This window comes from Lepus europaeus, chromosome 15, assembly GCF_033115175.1.
Source record: "Lepus europaeus isolate LE1 chromosome 15, mLepTim1.pri, whole genome shotgun sequence".
NCBI lineage: Eukaryota > Metazoa > Chordata > Mammalia > Lagomorpha > Leporidae > Lepus > Lepus europaeus.
Genome location: NC_084841.1, coordinates 34958187 through 34980392, shown reverse-complemented (window position 1 = coordinate 34980392; position 22206 = coordinate 34958187). Strand labels below are relative to the sequence as shown.

At 38.7% G+C, this 22206-nt stretch overlaps 1 protein-coding gene across 1 annotated transcript in view; it reads right to left on the bottom strand.

Moving 5' to 3' along the window:
• Window positions 1–1941, bottom strand: part of CCDC152 (coiled-coil domain containing 152) — a 46984-nt gene extending 45043 nt beyond the window's left edge. Inside the window, exon 1 of the mRNA XM_062211746.1 lies at window positions 1855–1941. Coding sequence (XP_062067730.1) covers window positions 1855–1941 — 87 coding nt within the window. The remainder of the gene's footprint in view (window positions 1–1854) is intronic.
• Window positions 1942–22206: the final 20265 nt, after the last annotated feature.

Sequence of the window (22206 nt, the reverse complement as noted above, 5' to 3'; positions counted from 1 at the left end):
ATGAACAGAATAAGCCTCCACTTATTCATCAAACAGCTTCAAAAATCATCAATTCATGACCTGCCTTGTGTTATCAATACCTCCATTCACAGTCCTAGTCTCATCACTTCAAAATTTATCTCTAAGCAATTTCCTGACATATTATTTATGTGTAAATGCCATCATATATATTTATTTCTAAGTGCTTAGACTTTTAAAATATGACATAAATACCATTTTAATATAAAAACAATTATCTCCTACTTAGAATGTTTAAGAATATGACATATATTTCCAAAGTAATCTCTGAACTTTGTCGTAATTTCTCATATAAACAAAACTTATTTCTTTCTCTTTTCTCTCTTAGTATGTTAAGAATCACTTGGCTAAGCAAACTCAAGTTCATTGTTTAAGAAGAATTCATAACATTACTTTAAAATCCCATCATAATGAATTTTTTTCTTTATGGCATTGTATGTGTGTGTGAGCAGGTGCACTTACATGCGCAGAGTAAAAAAGGAATAGAGAAGAATGAAAAAGGAAAACTGACATAGGTCTTATACTCACTCCTACTCTTGCTTCACAAATTCTCTTCCCAAATGTTTAATTTATCTACCTAAATGTTGTTTCAACATCATTTCAAATCTTCTGCCTAGCAGGAGAAGGGAAAAAACCCAATATTAATTTATATTTATGGGTTTGGTTGACTGTGTGTACAGAGAAGGGGGAAAGGGACTTCAATTTTTAAATTAACTTTTTATTTATTTTCATTTCTTTGATAGGGAGAAAGAAGAAGGAAAAGAGAGGCAGAAAGAAATACACATAAACAGACACACACAAATTATCTTCTATCCATAGGCTCACTTCCCAAGTGCCCACAACAGCTGAAGCTATGAGCCTGGAATTCGATTTCTCATGGTGGCAAGGAAATAAGTACTTGAGGCATCATCTATTGTTTCCCAGGGTGCCCAGTTAGGAGGAAACGGATTGGAGGCAGAGCCTGGATTTGAACTAGTCACTCCACTATGGGATGTAGTTGACCCAAAATGCATCTTAACTGCTGTACCAAATGCCCACTCCCCAGTTTGGTTTTAAGTAATATAGAAAGAAAAGAAAAGATAGAGAACAGAAGAAAACTCTAAAACAAAATTACAGTTACTGGGACCAGCACCATGGCGCAATAGGTTAATCTTCCGCCTGCGGTGCCAGCATCCCATATGGGCACCCCGGTTCTAGTCCTGGTTGTCCCTCTTCCAGTCCAGCTCTCTGCGGTGGCCCGGGAAGGCAGTGGAGGATGGCCCAGGTGTTTGGGCCCCTGCACCGGCATGGGAGACCAGGAAGAAGCTCCTGGCTCCTGGTTTTGGATCAGCGCAGCACTGGCTGTGGCGGCCATTTGGGGAGTGAACCAACGGAAGGAAGACCTTTCTCTCTGTCTCTCCCTCTCATTATAACTCTATTTGTCAAATAAATAAATAAAATCTTAAAAAAATTACAGTTACTTGTAACTATAAAATATTGAATGATTAGTCTAATTTTTTCTAAAACCGTTCCTGAGTTTATGGACATCCTGGGCACTTAAGGATGTAGCTTCTCTTTAACTTTACATCAATTATTTGTTCCTTGCTTAAGAAACATTTTAATATATTAGTACAAATGAATCAAAATCTTAAATACAGAATTAAATATTATTATTAAATATTAAATATTATTAATATTAAAGATTTAAAAGAGAGAGAAAGGTCTTAACAAAATAATTTCCATTATCTTTACCTTCCTCACTTTTGGGTGCATTTTTCTTTCTTCTCAACTTCATCTACTGGCAAAATCTATTTAATGTTTCCTTGTATAATGCAACTGTTTGCTACCCTTACATACCTTTTCCATCTGTGAGAAGTCATTTATAAGCTTGTCAAGATTCACACTGCTGATCTTTTTCATACATCCTTCACTGTCTCGATCCATGCCTGAGCAAATAAAAGGTAGATAGTGTGAAAAACAAATAATAAAAATCTAAAGCAAATAAAAAATGGTCATAATTCAAATATTGAAAGTTTCTGTACTCACAGAGTAACTACTCTGAGCTCCATTTCACTTTAGAGAATTTATATTATTCTCATGTTAATAATGCTCAAATGTGTTTTCTTCACTCCTTACCACCCCAGCAGAGTTTTCTCTAAACAAATTTAAAATGAGTGCAATGTTATGTGCATGCATAGGAAATATTTGTGCCAGTAAACCAAAACCAACTAGTAGTTCCACTCTCTTGTACTCATTACCTTGTCATCAGTATAGCTGGACTTAAAATGTAATGCATTGTTACACACAAGTTATGACTTTTAAGTGTAAGTATTCTCTACTTAAGAGGCTGCACCTATTTGTTATCATGTCATAAACATTTTCTGATAGTGTCCTTATTTTTCATATTTTTTCAGTAACCTATTTGGAAAATAAAGAAATTTAAAGTTAATGTGCTCAAAGCAAATTTTGGTTCTTTCATAATTTTGTGTAACAGCCAACTAACTGATGGAGGGAAAAAGAAGAGTTTCAGTCTTAGTCCTGTGGAACCCATTGTAAGAAATTATTCAGAATCCCAGAGATAAATGGTTTCAATGAGGATGGAGAGCTCGATTGTTGCAAAGTATTCAGCATTCACAGTTGGTGATTGATTGGTGTCTACAGGAAATCAAAAATAAGACAATCTGAAAGTAGGAGACCCTTGTCTTTAGACAAAGAGCGGGGAGAAATACAAACTTGGAATTCAAGTATTTTATGTTGAAGAAAGAACATGATCCAGCGTTTTGGTTTAAGAAAACAGTAACTAGTCCAAAGTAAAGGGAAGGTAAAATTCCTGAAGTAATTTCTAAAAATAACTTGGGAGAGCATATTTTTTTAAAAGAAGTACAACCAAAAAGTTTGGATGCAATATATTGCTTTAAGAAATCCTAAGTCCTTCTTCATTGTTATATTATTTTACATTAGCAATTTTCAATGACTTTTAAATGAGAGAATTTTAGCATAAAATTTCATTTTATTGAATTATCTTTTGTATCACAAATATGAGTGAAACACTATATAAATCCTTTAAGTAGTTAAAATTTGATTGACATTGCAAAAAATAATTTATTGTATTAGCTTCCCATGACAAATACAGGACAACTCCTCTTGTGTGACAATGAGAAACCAGTTATTTGGTGTTACTGTTACACTTTAATAGAACTATAGGGTAATTAGAAGAAGTAAGTGCAAAACCTTTTTATTCCAATCTTGGCACTTTAGTCATTGACATTTTAAATAAAAAGGTTTTACTAGGGTTTTGTCTCAGAGCCTGGCTCTACAACTAAATGCACTTTAATCTGAGCTTGATAGTCTCCCAAGTCCTTCATCCTCCTAAGACAGTTGGAGTGTTTTTCCTAATAAAACCATCTCTAATATCCCGTCTACTATCATTGCTGGTGAGCCAGTCAATTCATTTCTTCATGGCTCCAGTTTGAGGTACAGCCTTTCAGCGGATAGTCTTCTTGCCGGGTGAAATTAGATGACAACCTCACGATTCAGAGGTTGTCAAATTCTTTTTTCTTTTTCTTTCTCCTTCTCTCCCTCCCCCTCCCTTCCCTTCCCTTTTCTTCCCTTCCCTTTCCTCCCTCCCTCTTTTCTTTCTTTCATTTATTTACTTGAAATACAGAGTGACACAGAGCGGGAAAGGAAAGATTTCCCATTCGTTGGTTCCCTCCCCAAATGGCTGCAATGGCAGGGCTGGGACAGGAGGAAGCCAGGAGTCAGAACTCCATCAGGGTCTCCCATGTGGGAGGCAGGGCCCCAAGAACTAGGGCCATCTTTCAGGGCTTTCCCAGGAGCATTAGCAGGGAGCTGGATCCCAAGCGGAGCAGCTTAACTCCAACCTCTGCTTTCTCGAGATGTGGTGTCGTGGGCAGAGGCATCGCCGGGCCCAGCGCGTGTCAAATGATTTTGTGAGCAGCAGAGACTGGCTAACGGTGACTTGTGATGAATGACAGCCCCTTGTTTGTCCCTGGCCTCCTGCCCGCTTGCTGAGTCCCTGGGCTCCCCAGAGTTCGGTGGGGTCCTGGCTGCCGCTAGCCGGAGCAGGAAGAGCAGGCTCGGTTCATCACTCCCCTCCTTGTGGCCCTCGGTTAATTCACTTAGTTCTGAAGCCTCGGCCGCATCTCCATCCTGGCTGTCTCCATCTCATCTGGGTCTCCCTAAGGGGCCCAGCGGAACCGCAGTGCGCGAGCCGAGGACTCCCGTGAGTGACGGGAGTGACCGGGACAAAGCCCGATACGGACACAGGGCACTGAGAGGGTGTGAAGGAAAGAATCCCTACGTGAAAAGTGGAAATTCCGAATCTTCAATAAAGAATTTGGAGTGCACTTGGTGGTCCCAGTCTCCAACCCCGCCTCACCTTCTCCCTGGTGCCGGTCTGCCCCTCACGACTGTCCTCCCCCGGGAATCAGATTCCCTCAACAATGAGTCCGGCCTTCTCCTGGTCCCGCTGGTGCCCTGTCCTAGAGTTCCCACCCGCACCCGCTGCGTTCTTACCAGCTTGGTCCTAACTCCCCTCAGTATCTACTGTTTTGGGCTTTCCTCTCCTCTCCTCTCCTCTCCTCTCCTCTCCTCTCCTCTCCTCTCCTCTCCTCTCCTCTCCTCTCCTCTCCTCTCCTCTCCTCTCCCCTCCCCTCCCCTCCCCTCCTCTACCCTCCCCTCCCTTCTCTCTCTCTCTCTCTCTCTCTCTCTCTCTCTCTCTCTCTGTGTTTCTAGACCATGGATTAACACCCACTGACTTCCAGATGCATAACTGTTTTCTCTTCATCAAAGAATAAATCACACTGCTTTAAGTTTTCATTTATGAGTTCTGTGCCATTGATTAAACAATAGTCCACATTTATTCTTCTAGTTTGTAACAGAGGCTTGTAGAGTCTGTTAATTGATAGGGCTTCCAATCTACACAATTTTGTCTTGATAGTTTGGTGTGCATTCACATCCCACATCTTCTGCTTACCAATGGGCAATCATAGGCAAGTTCTTAATTACATGTGCCTTACCTTCTTTATCTATCATACAGAGTGATAATAGTGTGTACCACATAGAGTGTTGTGATAAGTGAATGAAACGATGCATTTAGAGGATAATTAATGGAGTTCCTTGCTTAAAGTAAGTCTTCAAAAATAGTTCTAATAATTTTAAAATGTTATTAAATGACATTTTGTAAGTATATTCACTGCCAACTTGGCCCCATCTGTCTGTTTTTTTTTTTTTGAGATGAGAGATTTGATTTTATTAATTAAATTTTCTATAGGATGTAAAATTTGGCAAGCAGAAAAATAAAAAAAAGCGATATGATAATAAGATAACTGACACTGTATTACTTGAAAGCTGGTATAGCATAGTGACAAGAGAGGTTAATCAAAGTAAGAAATGTGGAGTGTTGGCCTCACTCTGCTGCTCTGCTGTTCAAGTATATCTTTTTCCACATTAGCAATAATGCACAGCGATATTGAAAGTACATGGCACGCTGACTTGTGGTTTCTGTCAAATTAACAAATATAAAATGTCATACGGAAATATGACTCATGTCATATTCATTTTTGAAGCAAATCTCTTTTACGATCCATCTAAAATGCTGCCTTCTTCATGATGCATTCACAGACCATATCAATCAGCAGTGGCCTACCTTTTTTTTTTTTTTTTTTTTTTTAACCCTATGCAATATGCCAGGCTCTTTGTGGCATTGTTAGAGCTATTTGAACTGATGTTCTATTTCTCAGGCTGTGGTTTTTATTGGCTTCTGTCGGGGAAGAAACTCTATTTTTCTTTATTTGTATATTTCTCCATAATTCCCAGCATAGGCGGAAAAAACAAAAAATGGACAACACAATAGAAACAAGAAAGGAAAAGTTAGTTTGATTTTTCTACTTTGGAATGAGTCACAAATTTCTCTTCCAGTTTATAAATTTAAGCACCTTTTAAAAAAATTTCAAAGAATCATAGTGAGTTCAAAATGTGTCTGTCAATGAGAAAGTACATAATTCTTTTTTTTTTTTTAAGATTTATTTATTTGAAAGGCAGAGTTACAGAGAGGCATAGGCAGAGAAAGAGAGAGAGAGAGAGAGAGAGAGAGAGAGAGAGAGAGAGAGAAAGAGAGAGATCTTCTGTCTGTTGGTTCACCGCCTCAAGTGGCCACAACAGCTGGAGCTGTGCTGACCAGAAACCAGGAGCCAGGAGCTTCTTCTGGGTATCCCACGGGGTGCAGGGGTCCAAGGACTTGGGCTATCTTCTACTGCTTTCCCAGGCCATTGCAGAGAGCTGGACCAGAAGTGGAGAAGCTGGGTCTCAAACCAGTGCCCATATGGGATGCCAGCACTGCAGGCAGTGGCTTTACCCACTTCGACACAGCGCCAGCCCCATGATTTCATCTTTTAAAAGGGAATGATTTTCATAGTTGAATTCAGTTTTATTACTCAATCACTACCTGAGAAAAATTCATTGAATATTTGCTCAGATAGTATTCATTTTCTGATTGATCAACGATTCATTGACTATTCAGGAACTGCCTGAAAAACCATAAAAGAGAAACAAACTGCATTGTTATGTCATACCAAAAAAGAAGGTAGTATTGGAATCCTTTGAAAACTTCCTGATTTAGTAAGGAAACACATATGCACATTGGCAATTGAAATTAATAGCAACAGATCATACATATAATTATCTCAAGATGAGTGACATATTTTTTAGGTTACAAACAACTTCATTTACTAATTCATTGTAAAATATTTCAGTACTTGAAAGTTATCAGCTACTGCAGGTCTAGGCACTAAAGAGAACAAGATGAATAGGATACTCTCTTTTTGCCTAGGATATACTTCTAGGGGATTGAAATCTGATTTATGTTATTGGCAATGATAGTTCAGCATTGGACTCTCAGCTCATTATTTTTATAACAACAGAACATAAGGATGTTCCTTCCATATCATGCCAAGTGTTTCAAAGTGGCTTAGCTAAGCTAGTGAATCCTCTGTTCCAACTATATTAGTCAACTCAGTTCTCTGAATATTCTTACCTCTGTTGATGGCTTTTTTGTTGTTGTTGTTCTGACATATGAAATTTGCCAGTGACTAATATTCCAGCTTAATATTCCCATGAGTATTTGTTTGTAAAGTGCTGCATTGGGGACAGGGGACTACACAAAGTGAAATGGAAGTTAGAAATGAAAGTAAAGTAGAGAAAATGAAAAACGAGTACGTTCGTCTATAGATGTATAAGGTTGTAATGTTTCTGTCACAAATTTGGCTTTGAATTCCTATTGTCCAGGATAAAAAATTATATGGTCTCAATTACTTAGTTTTCCTTGGGAAAGAGGATAAGACACACATTTCACAGGAGGAACAGAGTGTTTCCTGACTTAACCTCTTATCACATCAAGATTCATATAGAAAGCAATGACTAACTTAACAGGCAAATCCCTTAATAGTAGCCTTAGAGAAAGAAATGAGCTCTCTATGATGGCTTCATAAAAGTATCTCTATTGAAAAGGCCAGTGTAAACTGGCGATGGTAATCATAATGAATTGTCGTATAATGATTCAAAGGGTGACCTTTGGACCAGCAACCTCAGCATCACCTGAGACTGTAAAAATGCAGAATTTCAGATTTAGTAGATCAGGCTCTGCAGGTTTATCAAGATTCCCGAGTGATTTATGCTTACAATAATGTTTGAAATGCATTGGTCTTCTAAGAAGAAAGCTTTTAGAGTTTTTCATTTCCTTCCTTTCCCTTTTTTAATAGTATCAGCACTTATCTATTTATTTATTCAAGAAATAGTTGCTGAGTTCCAAGCATGTTCTGAGATCTGTGAGAACAGTATAAATAAAGTAGACATGGTCCTTGACCCCAGAGAGCTTACAGTTTAATAGGGGAACTAGATTAATAAAAATGAGTAAATAACCTATAAATTACAATTATAATTAGTTGTACGAAAAAACATAAATTTTGACATAGTAGTTCCTTCTCATCCATTGTTTCACTGTCTGGGGTTTCAGTTACTTCTGGTCAACTGTGGTTCAAAAATATTCATTGGAGCATTCCACAAATAAACAGTTTGTAACTTAAAGTTCACACTGTTCTGAGAAGCATGATGAAAAAAATCACACTATTCTACTTCATCCAACTCAGTAGAATCATCACTTGGTCCAACATATGCACACTCTGCACACTACACATCTATCAGTCACTTTCTAGCTCTCTTGGATAGCAGATCAGTTGTCACTGTATTAAAGTGCTTGTGTTCAAGTAACTCTTATTTTACTTAACAATGGACTACTCTATTGTTTTATTAATACTTTTTCTATTTTATTATTAGCTATTTTGACTAATCTATTACTGTGCCTAATTTATAAATTAGACTTTACTCTAGATATGTATGTAAAGGAAAAACAACAGTGTATATAGAGTTCAATATTTTTCATCGTTTCAGGCGTCTATCAGGAGTCTTGGATTGTATCTCTTGCCCAAAACCGTGTATTGATCTAAAAAGTGAATGAAAGTTGGTTTGGATGTAGCTGCCTGGGAAAATCTGTCAGTGGATTCGATGAAAGTGAGACTTGAAGGGTACACTAAAAGGCAACAAATAAATGCCAAGATTGCCCTTTGTAGTACCTGCTGGTTTTCTTGCCACAATGCTCCTTGCTCTTATCTGTATATCTGGTTCTAATATTTCACTCTCATATTGGGTTTGGCTACAACTTCAGAGCCCAGTTCTTCAGCTTCCTGGCTCCTGGCACAACTTGCAATAATAAAGTAAAGGAAGTTGTAAGCAGCATTGCTGTGAGGATCTACAGAATGGATTCAAATAAAAACAGAAAACAGATAAGCAAAAAATCAACAAGCTGAATCTAGAAATGAGAATAAGCAGTATAGGACATATTCCATTTACTGACATCTCATAGTGTATCAAATATATTGTTTCAATTAAACATGGCCAAACTATGATCATTATATTAGAATTTTCTATATTCTAGAACATCACTTTGGCAACACATGATTTTATAAAACTTCAATAAGATCAAATGTAACATCAATGAAATAACCATAGTTACTCTAAAAACAGATAAAATTATTTTTAAAGAGAATAAACAGGGTTAAATGCTGTGTGGTTATAGATGTTTAGATGAGAAAGCTGCATCAAACCTGCACATGACCCTGGACTCTTCACAGTGAACCCTCCTTCCCTGAAAACCTGATGATCTAGTGGATCTCCTGATCCTCTTGCACCTCTCTCTGGGAACAGCAGAGGCAAAGAAACCACATGAAGAAAGCTAGAAATTGTTTTTGAAGTCTGATGTTTTATTTAATTTTGGAGCTATGTTTGGATTGTATATGCCTAATAACTCATATTCATAATATATAAGATTCCTACCCTTCCTCTCTTCCATTCATAAAGTATGATGGTTAAGCACAGGATGGTTGTGGCACAGCCCTTTTGAGAAAAACACATTTTCTTGCTACAGAGACTGAGTTTATCATTAAATAAATGAGTCTGTCATTGAATAGTTACATATGACATATGCTGTATGCCATATAGGAGAACCACAGGCCCTAAGTGAGCATCTAATAAGGAATTTCACATAAAAAGGCATGAGGGGAATCAAACAAGTCTTCTACAAGAAAGTCACACCAAAATTGAGAACTAAGGCATGAGTATCAGCTATCAAGACACAGGACATCTTAAGGAGTTAGAAAGGCAGAATGTTTGGGGAGTGGAAACCATGCCTTGGCAAAGTATAAGCAGAAGTAGGAGGAAAGAGACATTCCGTCAGTCAGGGACTTCTTTAGTGTATTAGAACTTGGCCTTTGTATCAACAATTACAAGACACTGTGTTTTTAAGATGAGTGGCCTGACCAGATTGTATTTTAAAGTGATTGCTCTGGCTCCACTGAACTGGGGCTGCAAGAGGTGGAAGCAATGACATGTGCATCTACTGTAGCAGTGATAATGACAACAGTTCAGGTTAAAGATTATGGTGAGTCAGATTTGAGTGACAGCAGAATATATTGAGGATACATTTTATATAGAGAGGGAAGGATGAACAACATTCTGTGATTTATTGGATATGATGTGAAGGAAGAGTCAGGATGATTTCCTGGTTTCTGGCTTGGGTCATTGTGTAGATGATATGATACTTCACCACAGTAGGGACTCTTGACAGAAAAACAGGAAGACGACTTTTTTTTTTTTTTTTGACAGGCAGAGTGGACAATGAGAGAGAGACAGGGAGAAAGGTCTTCCTTTTGCCGTTGGTTCACCCTCCAATGGCCGCCGCGGTAGCGCGCTGCGGCCGGCGCACCGCGCTGATCCAATGGCAGGAGCCAGGTGCTTCTCCTGGTCTCCCATGGGGTGCAGGGCCCAACCACTTGGGCCATCCTCCACTGCACTCCCTGGCCACAGCAGAGAGCTGGCCTGGAAGAGGGGCAACCGGGTAATTACATTCAGTTGATTGGAACTTTTAAAAAGGAATTTTAACCATACTAAAGCCATCCTCCTTCCCTTTTCCTTTTCACATTTTATATAGCAAAAACCAATTACTGATATTGTATATTGCCTGAAGTACTCTGGTGAATAGTAACATTTGTATAATGGGGGACTTTTGACCCCGCTAACAAAGAAGCCTTCACCCAACTGCTGTTGAGCCCCCTGGCTAAGAGGTCTCATCAGAAAAAACCTTGGGCATTTACATATTGTTACTTCAGGTGACTCATTGTTTTATTTACCTCCCCCTGAAGCTACCCTTGTCCTTTAGGAAACCCCTTAGCAGTTATGGCCTGGGATAGCGGTGGAGGATGGCCCAGGTCCTTGGGCCCCTGCACCCAGGTGGGAGACCCAGAGTAATCTCTGGCTCCTGGCCTCGGATTGACACAGCTCTGGCCATCGCGGCAAATTGGGGAGTGGGCCTTTGGATGGAGGACCTCTCTCTCTCTCTCTCTTTCTCTCTCTCTCTACCTCTCCTTCTCTCTCTGTGTAACTCTGACTCTCAAATAAATAAATAAATAAATCTTAAAAAAATTAACCCTTAGCAGAGATAGAACATTTTATATCAAGAGCTCTCTCTTGGGGCTGTACTGTGGCATGTAGAGCTGGACCTCTACCTGTAGTGCTGCCATCCCATGTGGGCACCGTTTCATGTCCCTGTTGGTCCTCTCCTGATCTGGCTCTCTGCTCTGTGGCCTGGGAATGTGGTGGGAGATGCCCAGGGGGGCTTGGGACCCAGTACCCATGTGGGAGATATGGGGAAGGCCCTGGCTCCTGGCTTTGGATCAGCCCAGCCTCAGCCATTGTGGCCATTTTGGGGGTGGTCCAGCTGGTGGAGGACCTTTCTCTCTGGGTCTCCCACTCTCTGTGGCTCTGTCTCTCAAATGAATACTTAAAACAAAGAGAGAAATTTCTTTCCTCAAGATGCCAGCTTCTAGAAATCAGCTCTTTCGTTCCTCTTACCAACATTAATCCCTGTTCAGTTGGCTACCCATATGGTGAGCCATAGGGCCTGATTAAAAGATCTAAAAACAACAAAAAAAAAAAAAAAAAAAAGAAAAAAAAAAGAAAAACAGGAAGAAATACACATTTATCTTTGGGTATGTCGAATTTGGATCCATGAAGTAGCCAAGCGGCTCATTTAAGTAGTAATTGTATTTTACAAAATATGTAGTTAGACAGTTTGAATAAGGGTCTGAGATTCATAAGATAGGTCTGGCATTGAGATAACAGAAATGAATGGATCCTTAGAAACAATTCTGTTTAACTCTGTTATTTTATAGATGAGGGAACTTATTCCTAGGGTTCATGTGTTTTTAGTGTACTTCATTGCTTACATACCACTGTATATAATTTAATTTACTATGAACATGTGGTTTTCAAAAACTTTATGGAAAATGTATATTGTAAAAGAATTTATGCATGGATTTCAAAAAAATTTTTGCACTGGAACAAATATATGCTAACTTATCAATGTGTCTGAACATGATCTAGTTTGAGGCACTAAGAAGGATGATTTGCAAAGAGCTACTATTAGAGCACCATGAATTCTGCTAAAATTAAAGCCATAACAGATATCAAAACCATGGTGAAGCTTGGGTGGAAGAATGGTGAAATTACTGATGATTTACCAAATGTTGATGATGAAGCCCATAGCAGCAGATCATCCATATCAATTTGGGAGGAAAAAATTAAGCTTGTTCATGTCTTGATTGATGAGGACTGTTGATTAACAGCAGAAACAATAGTCAACACTGTAGACATCTCAACTGACTCAGCTTACACAATTCTGACTGAAAAATCAATGTGGAGCAAACATTCTGTTCAACGAGTTCCCAAACTGCTGCACTCAGATGAACTGCAAATAAGAGTAGAGCTTTCAGTGGAATTTTGAAAAGTCATATCAATGTAAACTCTGTTCTCATCAATTTTTGTCCATTGTAGCTTTATTCTTATCCCAGCCTTTTGAGATGACCCTTGGTTGACAGAGCTGCCAACACTGTTTCTTATGTTTCTCAAGGGAGATAATATGACTAGATTTCAAAAAGTTGTGAGGTAGAATTAAAAGATAAGTGCAATAAGCTGAAATCCATGCATAGTTTTTCATAATATGTATTTACTGCAAGCTTTTTAAAAACTCCCCCTGCCCCAGTATGCCCTTGAGATGGAAATTCTTTCTTTAGAAAGAATGCTCCCAGTGTATATGAGTGATGTTTTCTTACACTTTGGGGATTTTCTTTCACCTCTATTTTTAAGTAGTTAATTCCCTCCCCTACTCGTTTTCTGCAAAGTTGCATTCAATATTCTTTATGCATATCAGGTAGAATTTGAACTTTCATTGGGAGCTTTTGAACTTAACTTTCACATTGTGCATTTTAGACTGTAAAGATGCTTGCCAGCTTAAAAACTTTTCCTTTGAACTATAAGTGCTTCAATCACTTGATTTTCTTTACATAGTTGTAAAAAATCTTGTTTTTCTCACTCCAGCCATCTAAAGGAAGACCTTAATTTAACGATTTCCCCCCCAAATCAACTCTGACTGATAGTCTAGATGATCACCTCTGATTCTGAAGAAAACAGGTAATCTTATCTTCAGCAAGATTCTAGTCAGAGTTCTTAACTGGCTCTATTATTTACAATCTGTCCTATCCAAATGTTAGAATTGTCAAACATTTGTTTCCTGTTCCATTGGTTCCTACACTGATTTTTCTGCAAAATATAGCTTCTTGGAAAAGCAGTTTTAGATTTTCCTGAAGATGAATCTTTTTACTCAAACAACTCATTATTTTCTTATAAATTTGGCATCCCTTTCTGAGATGCCTTTAAGATGTTTTTATGTCAGTCACTTGGACTTGGAGAGATTTTTAATGCATCTTTGAATGACCACATCTATCTTTGAAGGAGGGAGCTCTGTTTTATGTTATTTGTTTGAGAAGGTTTACTGCATCCTTGAATAAAGAGATTCACATTTTTAGTAAGTGCTACTGAGCTTCGAGTTTGTAACATTAGATGACTTGCCTACCCTAGAAGAAACTTAAGGGCTCACAATTTTGTGTAATCAGCTTAGCATTCTCAATTGACTACATTATTCTTGAGCTAGGGCAGAAAATATTTTGGTTAGTTTTCCCTCCTTAAAATACTTCAAAAAGTTTATGGAAAAATTGAATTAAAAGATGTTTATTTTGTTGAAATAGATTTGAAATTCATGCATACTTTTTTGTGTAATACTTATTTCTATAAACTTTTTGAAGACTCCCTCATTTGTTGTTTTACCATTAAAGGTGGTCATAGCACATACCAGAATCTCCCAGGGAAAACCAAAGAGTCGTGAATGTCATCTCGAGAACTCAGAAAACCATAACAGTGCTTCATGGTTTCTCAAAAGCATTATGAATATCAAATATGATTTCATTTAACTCTGTAGAATTGGAATAAATTTGGCTTTAACCAGCCCTTGTGCCGTACTTGAATAAGTGTGGTCCAAAGCTTCCACCATACATAGAAAACTGTAACCAAGCTTGATATGTAAACAAATCATAACCAAAGACTATGTACCTTTGTAACTGAAGAATATACCTTTGTAATCAAGCAATAGGGCCTTAGCCAATCAAAGGAGTTGAGCCTCTAGCCAGCTGCCAAAACAATGATATAAAGCAAATGCCCACAGCAACCAATCAGATTGTTTCTGTGTGTGACTTCCTTTTCTCTGGCTATCAATATACCTTGTATATGTGGTGGGGTGGAATATTCTTAACCATTTTTAGTTTGGCGTGCTACCTAATTGGAGAAACTTTTTCCTGCTCAAGTACATTTTGTAAAATTTGACTGATCTTGGGATTTTTGTTAACAAATCTCAAGAACAATCTCAAAGAAAGAGTCGTTATCATACACATTTCTTAAATGAAGAAACTGAGATTTAGATAGCTAAGGGATTTCCTCACAGGTTTAGCACTGCTGAGTCATAATTTTCATTCATTGCTAATTGAAGTTCATTTCCCAAGGCTTACATTTTGAGTCACTGAAACTATTTGTAACAAAATGTGCTTCAACATAGGTTGTTAGCAGAATGGTGTCCATTTGCTAATTACTGTGATGGATAACCAACATTTAAGTTGTGTCAAAATTTTTTTCTGCTACTGAATCCTTACCTCCATAAAATGCCAGGTTACTATCAAAACCACAGTTACAGGAAAAGACAACAAATCAAATGGCAAAAGTGTTAGTATTTTAAACACACTTTCTCCTTTTTGAGAAAAAGGGAACATTAAGTTTAGTCAAAGGCCCAACTTCTGCAGTCTGGGACAGGCTAACAATTTAGGGTATACTGAAAAATATTCCTATATATCCATTTTTAAATTCAGGTAAGGTGTTGTACAATGGGCAGGGAAAGAGCCAGGAAGATTGATTTTCTGAAAGAGCAATTCCAGATGGTTTTCTTTCTTTCTTTTTTAAAAGCTTCATTTTATTTATTCAAAAGATGTAGTTAGAGAGAGAGAGAGAGGTCTTCCATTTGCTGGTTCATTCCCCAAATGACCGCATCGATCAGAGCTGAGCTGATCTGAATCCAGAAGCCAGGAGTTTCTTCTGGGTCTCCCACGTGGGTGCAAAGCCCAAGAACTTGAGCCATCTTCCGATTTTACAGGCACATTAGTAGGGAGCTGGATCAGAAATGGAGCAGCCGGGACTCAAACTGGTACCCAGATGGGATGCCAGTGCTTCAGGCTGAAGACTTAACCCACTGCACCACACGGCTGGCCTCTGGATGGTTTTCTTTATCCTGCTACATTTCCTGGTAATTGGCACTCAAGCATCGCCTGATTCTGATTCAACAGCAGTGCTGGTTGGGGATGAGGGTGGGTAGAGGAGCTCTTGCTATTCTTCTGTTTCTTCCTTTGGCTGTCATTTTCTAAATTATTATATAAAGGCATGGTGTTTTCTTTGTTCTTGTTGAAATTTTTGGCTGTTTTAATCTAGAACTTGTTTTGCTGGTTAGCTTAAAGGTAATGAATTATGTGATATGATTATTATCTTCTATCTTTACCATGAAGCATGAACAACAATTTGATTGTAAAGAAATTCTAAGCATATAGGTTGAAAGAGATTTAAAGAAAAAAATAATACCTTAATATCATGTGTGGTTAATAGCAACAATTTATCCATTGACCTTGATGGCATCAGGAGATTGCTTGTCTCCTCAGCCATGTGGCATGCTTCATAGAGACTTCATTTCTACTTTTCAATTAATGCAGCTGCAGAAAGATAATGTCCAGTTCCATTTAAGTCCCTATAATAATTCATACAGAGCTCACATAGGCTTTAAAGTGACAATCTGGGTCAAATAGAAAGAAATGACAACATATCCTCTTGAATCCACTGAGTGTTTTTTTTTTTTTTACAGGCAGAGTGGACAGTGAGAGAGAGAGAGACAGAGAGAAAGGTCTTCCTTGTTGGATTCTCTACCTAATCTTCAGGACAAAACACACACCCACTTTCCTGTAATGAAGCCTACGCATGCTTGTTGGAAAATTGCATTTACTACGAAAAGAAGAATTTGAAAATAAGCACAAGGGAAACAGAAGGAAAGGGTTCAATTTCACATGGATTATTTTTGCTCACTGAAGACTCTGGGCAGAAAATGCAGCAAGCGGTAAAATAACAGAAACACTGAAAAAATGACTTATAAATGATTTTATGGGAAAATGGATTAAAAGATTTTATGGCTGGGGCAGGATGGTTAAAAGAAGTTCAGGAAAATGTAATGTCAAACCTTTTGTTATAGGATTGTAAATGTGTGCCAGGCTCCATACTCTGTGGCCAAACTGGCTACATAATTTGTGGGTCTTCATGCAAAATAAAAATGCAGAACCCCAGTTCAAAATTTAAGAATATCAAGTTGGAATAGCAGAGCACAAAGAAAAGTGTGAGCCTCTGCTGTGGTTCCCCAAATTCATATGTTGAAACTAATCTCTACAGTATTTGAAGGTGGGGTCTTTGAAAAGTCATTAAGTCAGGAGGGTGGTGCCCTCACAAATGGGATTCATGTCTGTATAAAAGCACTAAAGAGAGAGGTGTCTCTTTACACCAAGTGAGGACTCAGCTTAAAGGCAAGATCTATGCAGAAAAAACAGAGCCCTCATCAGACATCAGATCTGTAAGTGACTTGGTCTGGGACTTTTTACAGCCTTCCAAACTGTGAAAAGTAAGTGTATGTTGTTTAAAAGCTACAGTTTGTGGTATTTTGTTACAGCAGCTGTTACAGACTTAGTCTTTCTGTATTTGGGATCTCATACTAATGCACACCCGTGACACTGGCCCTGTTTCTTACTCTTTTCTCACCCCAACACTTTTTTTTTCTTTTTCTTTTTCTTTTTTTTTTTTTATTAACTATCTATTTTTTACAAACCCTTGTGTCGAGGGCTGACTTTCAAATCACTTTTTTTTTTAAATCTCTTTCTTCTTCCTTGTTGTTTTTAAATTTTTTTAAGATTTGCTTTCTTTATTTGAAAGACAGAGATACAGAGAGAGAGGTCTCCCATCCGCTGGTTCACTCCCCCAGATGGCTGCAATGGCAGGAGCTGCGCCGATAAAGCCAGGAGCCAGGAGCCAGGAACTTCTTCCAGGTCTCCCACATGGGTACAGGGGCCCAAGGACTTGGGGCCATCTTCTATTGCTTTCCCAGGCCATAGCAGACAGCTGGATTGGAAGAGGAGAAGCCAGGACTAGAACTGGCACCTATATGGGATGCTGGTGCTTCAGGCCAGGGCTTTAACCTGCTGTGCCACAGTGCCAGCCCCTCTCCCTTTTTGTTTATTTGTGTGGCTTGGAAGTTTGGGGCTTTAGTCTGTGTGATGGATGTAGAAAAGGGGGAGCCAGAGGATCCTTCTCAGGAAACATACATGCATCATGAAAATGGTCAAATGGTCATCTAGACTCACTGCCCCTCATGAATTGGTTGTTAACCATTTACTAGCATGCCACTGGGTTATCAGAAACATAACATTTATTTTGGGAAGGTGGCTTTTTGGACCCATGGGTGTTATAAAATTGTTGATTTTCGATTTTCTTTACACTGTGAATAGGATCAGAAACTGACCCCCCTTCCCGCCACAAAGTAATAGGATAGCCTGTATTGTTTCTAGCACTCTGTACTACTTAGAAGGTCTAATTTTCACCCTGGTTCCACCACTTATTAGTTTCTATTTTTTTATTTTATTTTATTTTTTTTGACAGGCAGAGTTAGATAGCGAGAGAGAGGGAGAGACAGAGAAAGGTCTTCCTTTTTCTGTTGGTTCACCCCCCAAATAAGCCAGGATCTAGGTGTTCCCCCTGGTCTCCCATGCGGGTGCAGGCACCCAAGCACTTGGGCCATCCTCCACTGCCTTCCCGGGCCACAGCAGAGAGCTGGCCTGGAAGAGGAACAACTGGGACAGAATCCGGCACCCCAGCTGGGACTAGACCCGGGGGTGCCGGCACTGCAGGTAGAGGATTAGCCTACTGAGCCGCTGCGCTGGCCTTATTAGTTTCTTAACTTTGGGGAAACCTAGATTTTTCTGAAGGTTGATTTACTATCCTATAAAATATTAAAAATAATTTCTGAATTATTTGCAAAACAGATTTGTTAAATTTAAGAGATACTTAAAAATTTATGGAAAATAGAATTAAAAGAATATACTTATTTTGGTGCAAAGATTGTCAAATCCATTAATATAAAATCCATAACAGGCCAGCACCATGGCTCAATAGGCTAATCCTCTGCCTGCAGCGCCAGCACCCAGGGTTCTAGTTCCGGTTGGGGCACCGGATTCTGTCCCGGTTGCTCCTCTTCCAGTCCAGCTCTCTGCTGTGGCCCAGGAGTGCAGTGGAGGATGGCCCAAGTGCTTGGGCCCTGCACCCCATGGGAGACCAGGAGAAGCACCTGGCTCCTGGCTTCGGATCAGCGCGGTGTGCCGGCCACAGAGTGCCGGCCGCAGCGGCCATTGGGGGGTGAACCAATGGAAAAAGGAAGACCTTTCTCTCTGTCTCTCTCTCTCACTGTCCACTCTGCCTGTCAACAACAACAACAAAAAAATCCATAATATAAGACTTCAAAAAGTCTTCAAAAATTCATATTATGAACAAATTATGCATGGATTTCAAAAAATTTGAATCAAAATGAAGTTGTCTTTTAATTTCACCTATTCATGAACTCTTTGAAGTAGCATTGTACATATGCAAGTGCTTTATAAAATCAGAACTCTATGCAAATTATTTTTTATTATATGGTATCATCTCAATGGAAAATTAATAATGAAAATCTTTCTATTTTTCACTTTTGAATACAGTACCACAGGGAAAGCCAAAGTGAATACAATTTCCTGACAAACTATTTCATCCTTATAGAAAATGCTACTAACATCTTTTAATGCCCACAGAGCAATCACGTAGAGACAAGAAAAATCAATAGAAAATTGCTTCCTACATATTCCCACAAAGACTGCTTTCTAGGACTACTGTGTAGAAATCTATTATGTGTGAAGTTCTGTCCGGGTGAATTTTTTTGTTTTTCTTTACTTTCATTTTTTTTTTTTTTTAGACTTACCAAGCAACATTAAGGAGTGAATCACTTATGTTCATGTAATAACAGAAAAATGCTTTTCTATAGCTCCATCCATGGCAAAATATGCTCCTCCTCATGAAGAGTGAGAGAAGCATTTCTTGGCACAGGAAGCCTCAGGTTTCAGAGACAACTCAAGTTGTCTCTGTATCTCAAGTAAAGATGAAAATTTATTAATATTGATAAATCCCACGTGTTAGTCATTTTCTCCAAGTCTTTGGGTAAAAAGTCAAGCAACTCTGTTCGGTATGCTGATAAGGTTACTGTCACAGAGAAGATAACAAATGTTCTAAGACTGCTAAGCTCTTAGAAAAACGTCATTCCATATGTGAAAAAAGGTAACGTAACTTAATTGAGATGAGGAAAATCTGTGAGTTCTTCCTTTATCATGTAAAGATTTTGCCTTTTATTTTTAAAAAAGCTTTATTGAGGCTGGCACCATGGCTCACTAGGCTAATCCTCTGCCTGCGGCGCCGGCACACCGAGTTCTAGTCCCGGTAGGGGCGCAAGATTCTGTCCCGATCACTCCTCTTCCTGTCCAGAAGAGGATACCAAAAAATGGAGAAATCTTCCATGCTCATGGATTGGAAGAATCAATATCATCAAAATGTCTATTCTCCCAAAAGCAATTTATACATTCAATGCAATACCAATCAAGATACCGAAGACATTCTTCTCAGATCTGGAATAAATGATGCTGAAATTCATATGGAGACACAGGAGACCTCGAATAGCCAAAGCAATCTTGTACAACAAAAACAAAGCCGGAGGCATCACAATATCATATTTCAAGACATACTACAGTGCAGTTGCTATCAAAACAGCATGGTACTGGTACAGAAACAGATGGATAGACCAATGGAACAGAAAAGAAACACCAGAAATCAATCCAAACATCTACAGCCAACTTATATTTGATCATGATCCAAAACCAGTCCCTGGAATAAGGATAGTCTAATCAATAAATGGTGCTGGGAAAATTGTATTTCCATGTGCAGAAGCATGAAGCAAGACCCCTACCTTTCACCTTACACAAAAATCCACTCAACATGGATTAAAGACTTAAATCTATGACCTGAAACCATCAAATTATTAGAGAGCATTGGAGAAACCCTGCAAGATATAAGTACAGGCAAAGACTTCTTGGAAAATACCCCAGGTGCACAGGCAGTCAAAACCAAAATTAACATCAAATTGAGAAGTTTCTGTACTTCAAAAGAAGCAGTCAGGAAAGTGAATAGGCAACCGACAGAATCGGAAAAATATTTGCAAACTATGCTACAGATAAAGGGTTGATAACCAGAATCTACAAAGAAATCAAGAAAATCCACAACAACAAAACAAACAACCCACTTAAGAGATGGGCCAAGGACCTCAATAGCCATTTTCCCAAAGAGGAAATCCAAATGGCCAACAGACACATTAAAAAATGTTCAAGATCACTAGCAATCAGAGAAATGCAAATCAAAACCACAATGAGGTTTCACCTCACCCCGGTGAGAATGGCTCACATTCAGAAATCTACCAACAATAGATGCTGGAGAGGATGTGGGGAAATAGGGACACTAACCCACTGTTGGTGGGAATGCAAACTGGTTAAGCCACTATGGAAGTCAGTCTGGAGATTCCTCAGAAACCTGAACATAACCCTACCATACAACCCAGCCATCCCACTCCTTGGAATTTACCCAAAGGAAATTAATTTGGCAAACAAAAAAGCCATCTGCACATTAATGTTTATTGCAGCTCAATTCACAATAGCTAAGACCTGGAACTAACCCAAATGCCCATCAACAGTAGACTGGATAAAGAAATTATGGGACATGTACTCTATAGAATACTATACAGCAGTAAGAAACAATGAAACCCGGTCATTTGCAACAAGATGGAGGAATCTGGAAAACATCATGCTGAGTGAATTAAGCCAGTCCCAAAGAGACAATTATCATTTGTTTTCCCTGATCAGTGACAACTGAGCACCAAAGGGGAAACCTGTTGAAGTGAAATGGACACTATAAGAAACAATGAACTGATCAGCTCTTGTCCTGACTCTTGATGTACAATGTAATACTTTATCCTTTTTAGTATTTATTGTTGTTGTTGTTCTAGTACTATTGGTTGAACTCTGTAATTAACACACAATTATTCTTAGGTCTTTAAAGTTAACTGAAAAGTGATCCCTGTTAAACATGAGTGGGAAAAAGAGAGGGAGGAGATGTACAATTTGGGACATGCTCAATCGGACTTGTCCCAAATGGTGGAGTTAGAAACGTGCCAGGGGATTCCAATACAATCCCATCAAGGTGGCATGTACCAATGCCATCTCACTAGTCCAAGTGATCAATTCCAGTTCACAATTGATGACTCTGATAGGTCTAAGAGTAAAAGGGATCATACAAACAAGACGAGTGTCTGCTAATACTAACTGATAGAATAAAAAAGGGAGAGAACGATCCAACATGGGAAGCGGGAGACACAGCAGACTCATAGAATAGCAGATGTCCTAAACAGCACTCTGGCCTCAGAATCAGCCCTTAAGGCATTCAGATCTGGCTGAAGAGCCCATGAGAGTATTGTAGGCATGGAAAGCCAAGACACTCTGGCAAAAAACAAACAAACAAACAAACAAACAAAAAAAACCAAACAAACCTAAATGAAAGATCTCTGTGAGTGAGATCCCAGTGGAAAGAACGGGGCCATCAAAGAAGGAGGTACCTTTCTCTGAAGGGAGGAGAGAACTTCCACTTTGACTATAACCCTATCGGAATAAGATCAAAGTCAGCGAACTCTAAAGGCTTCCATAGCCCTGGCAACTCATGACTAGAGCCTAGGAAGATTACTGACACCATAAACAAGAGTGTCAAATTGTTAAATCAACAACAGGAGTCCATGTGTACTTATGTCTCATGTGGGATCTGTCCTTAATGTGTTGTCCAATGTGAAGTGATGCTATAACTAGTACTGAAACAGTATTTTTATACTTTGTGTTTCTGTGTGGGTGCAAACTGATGAAATCTTTACTTAGTATATACTGAATCAATCTTCTGTATATAAAGATAATTGAAAATGAAAAAAAAAAACCCTGGTTTTAAATTGGA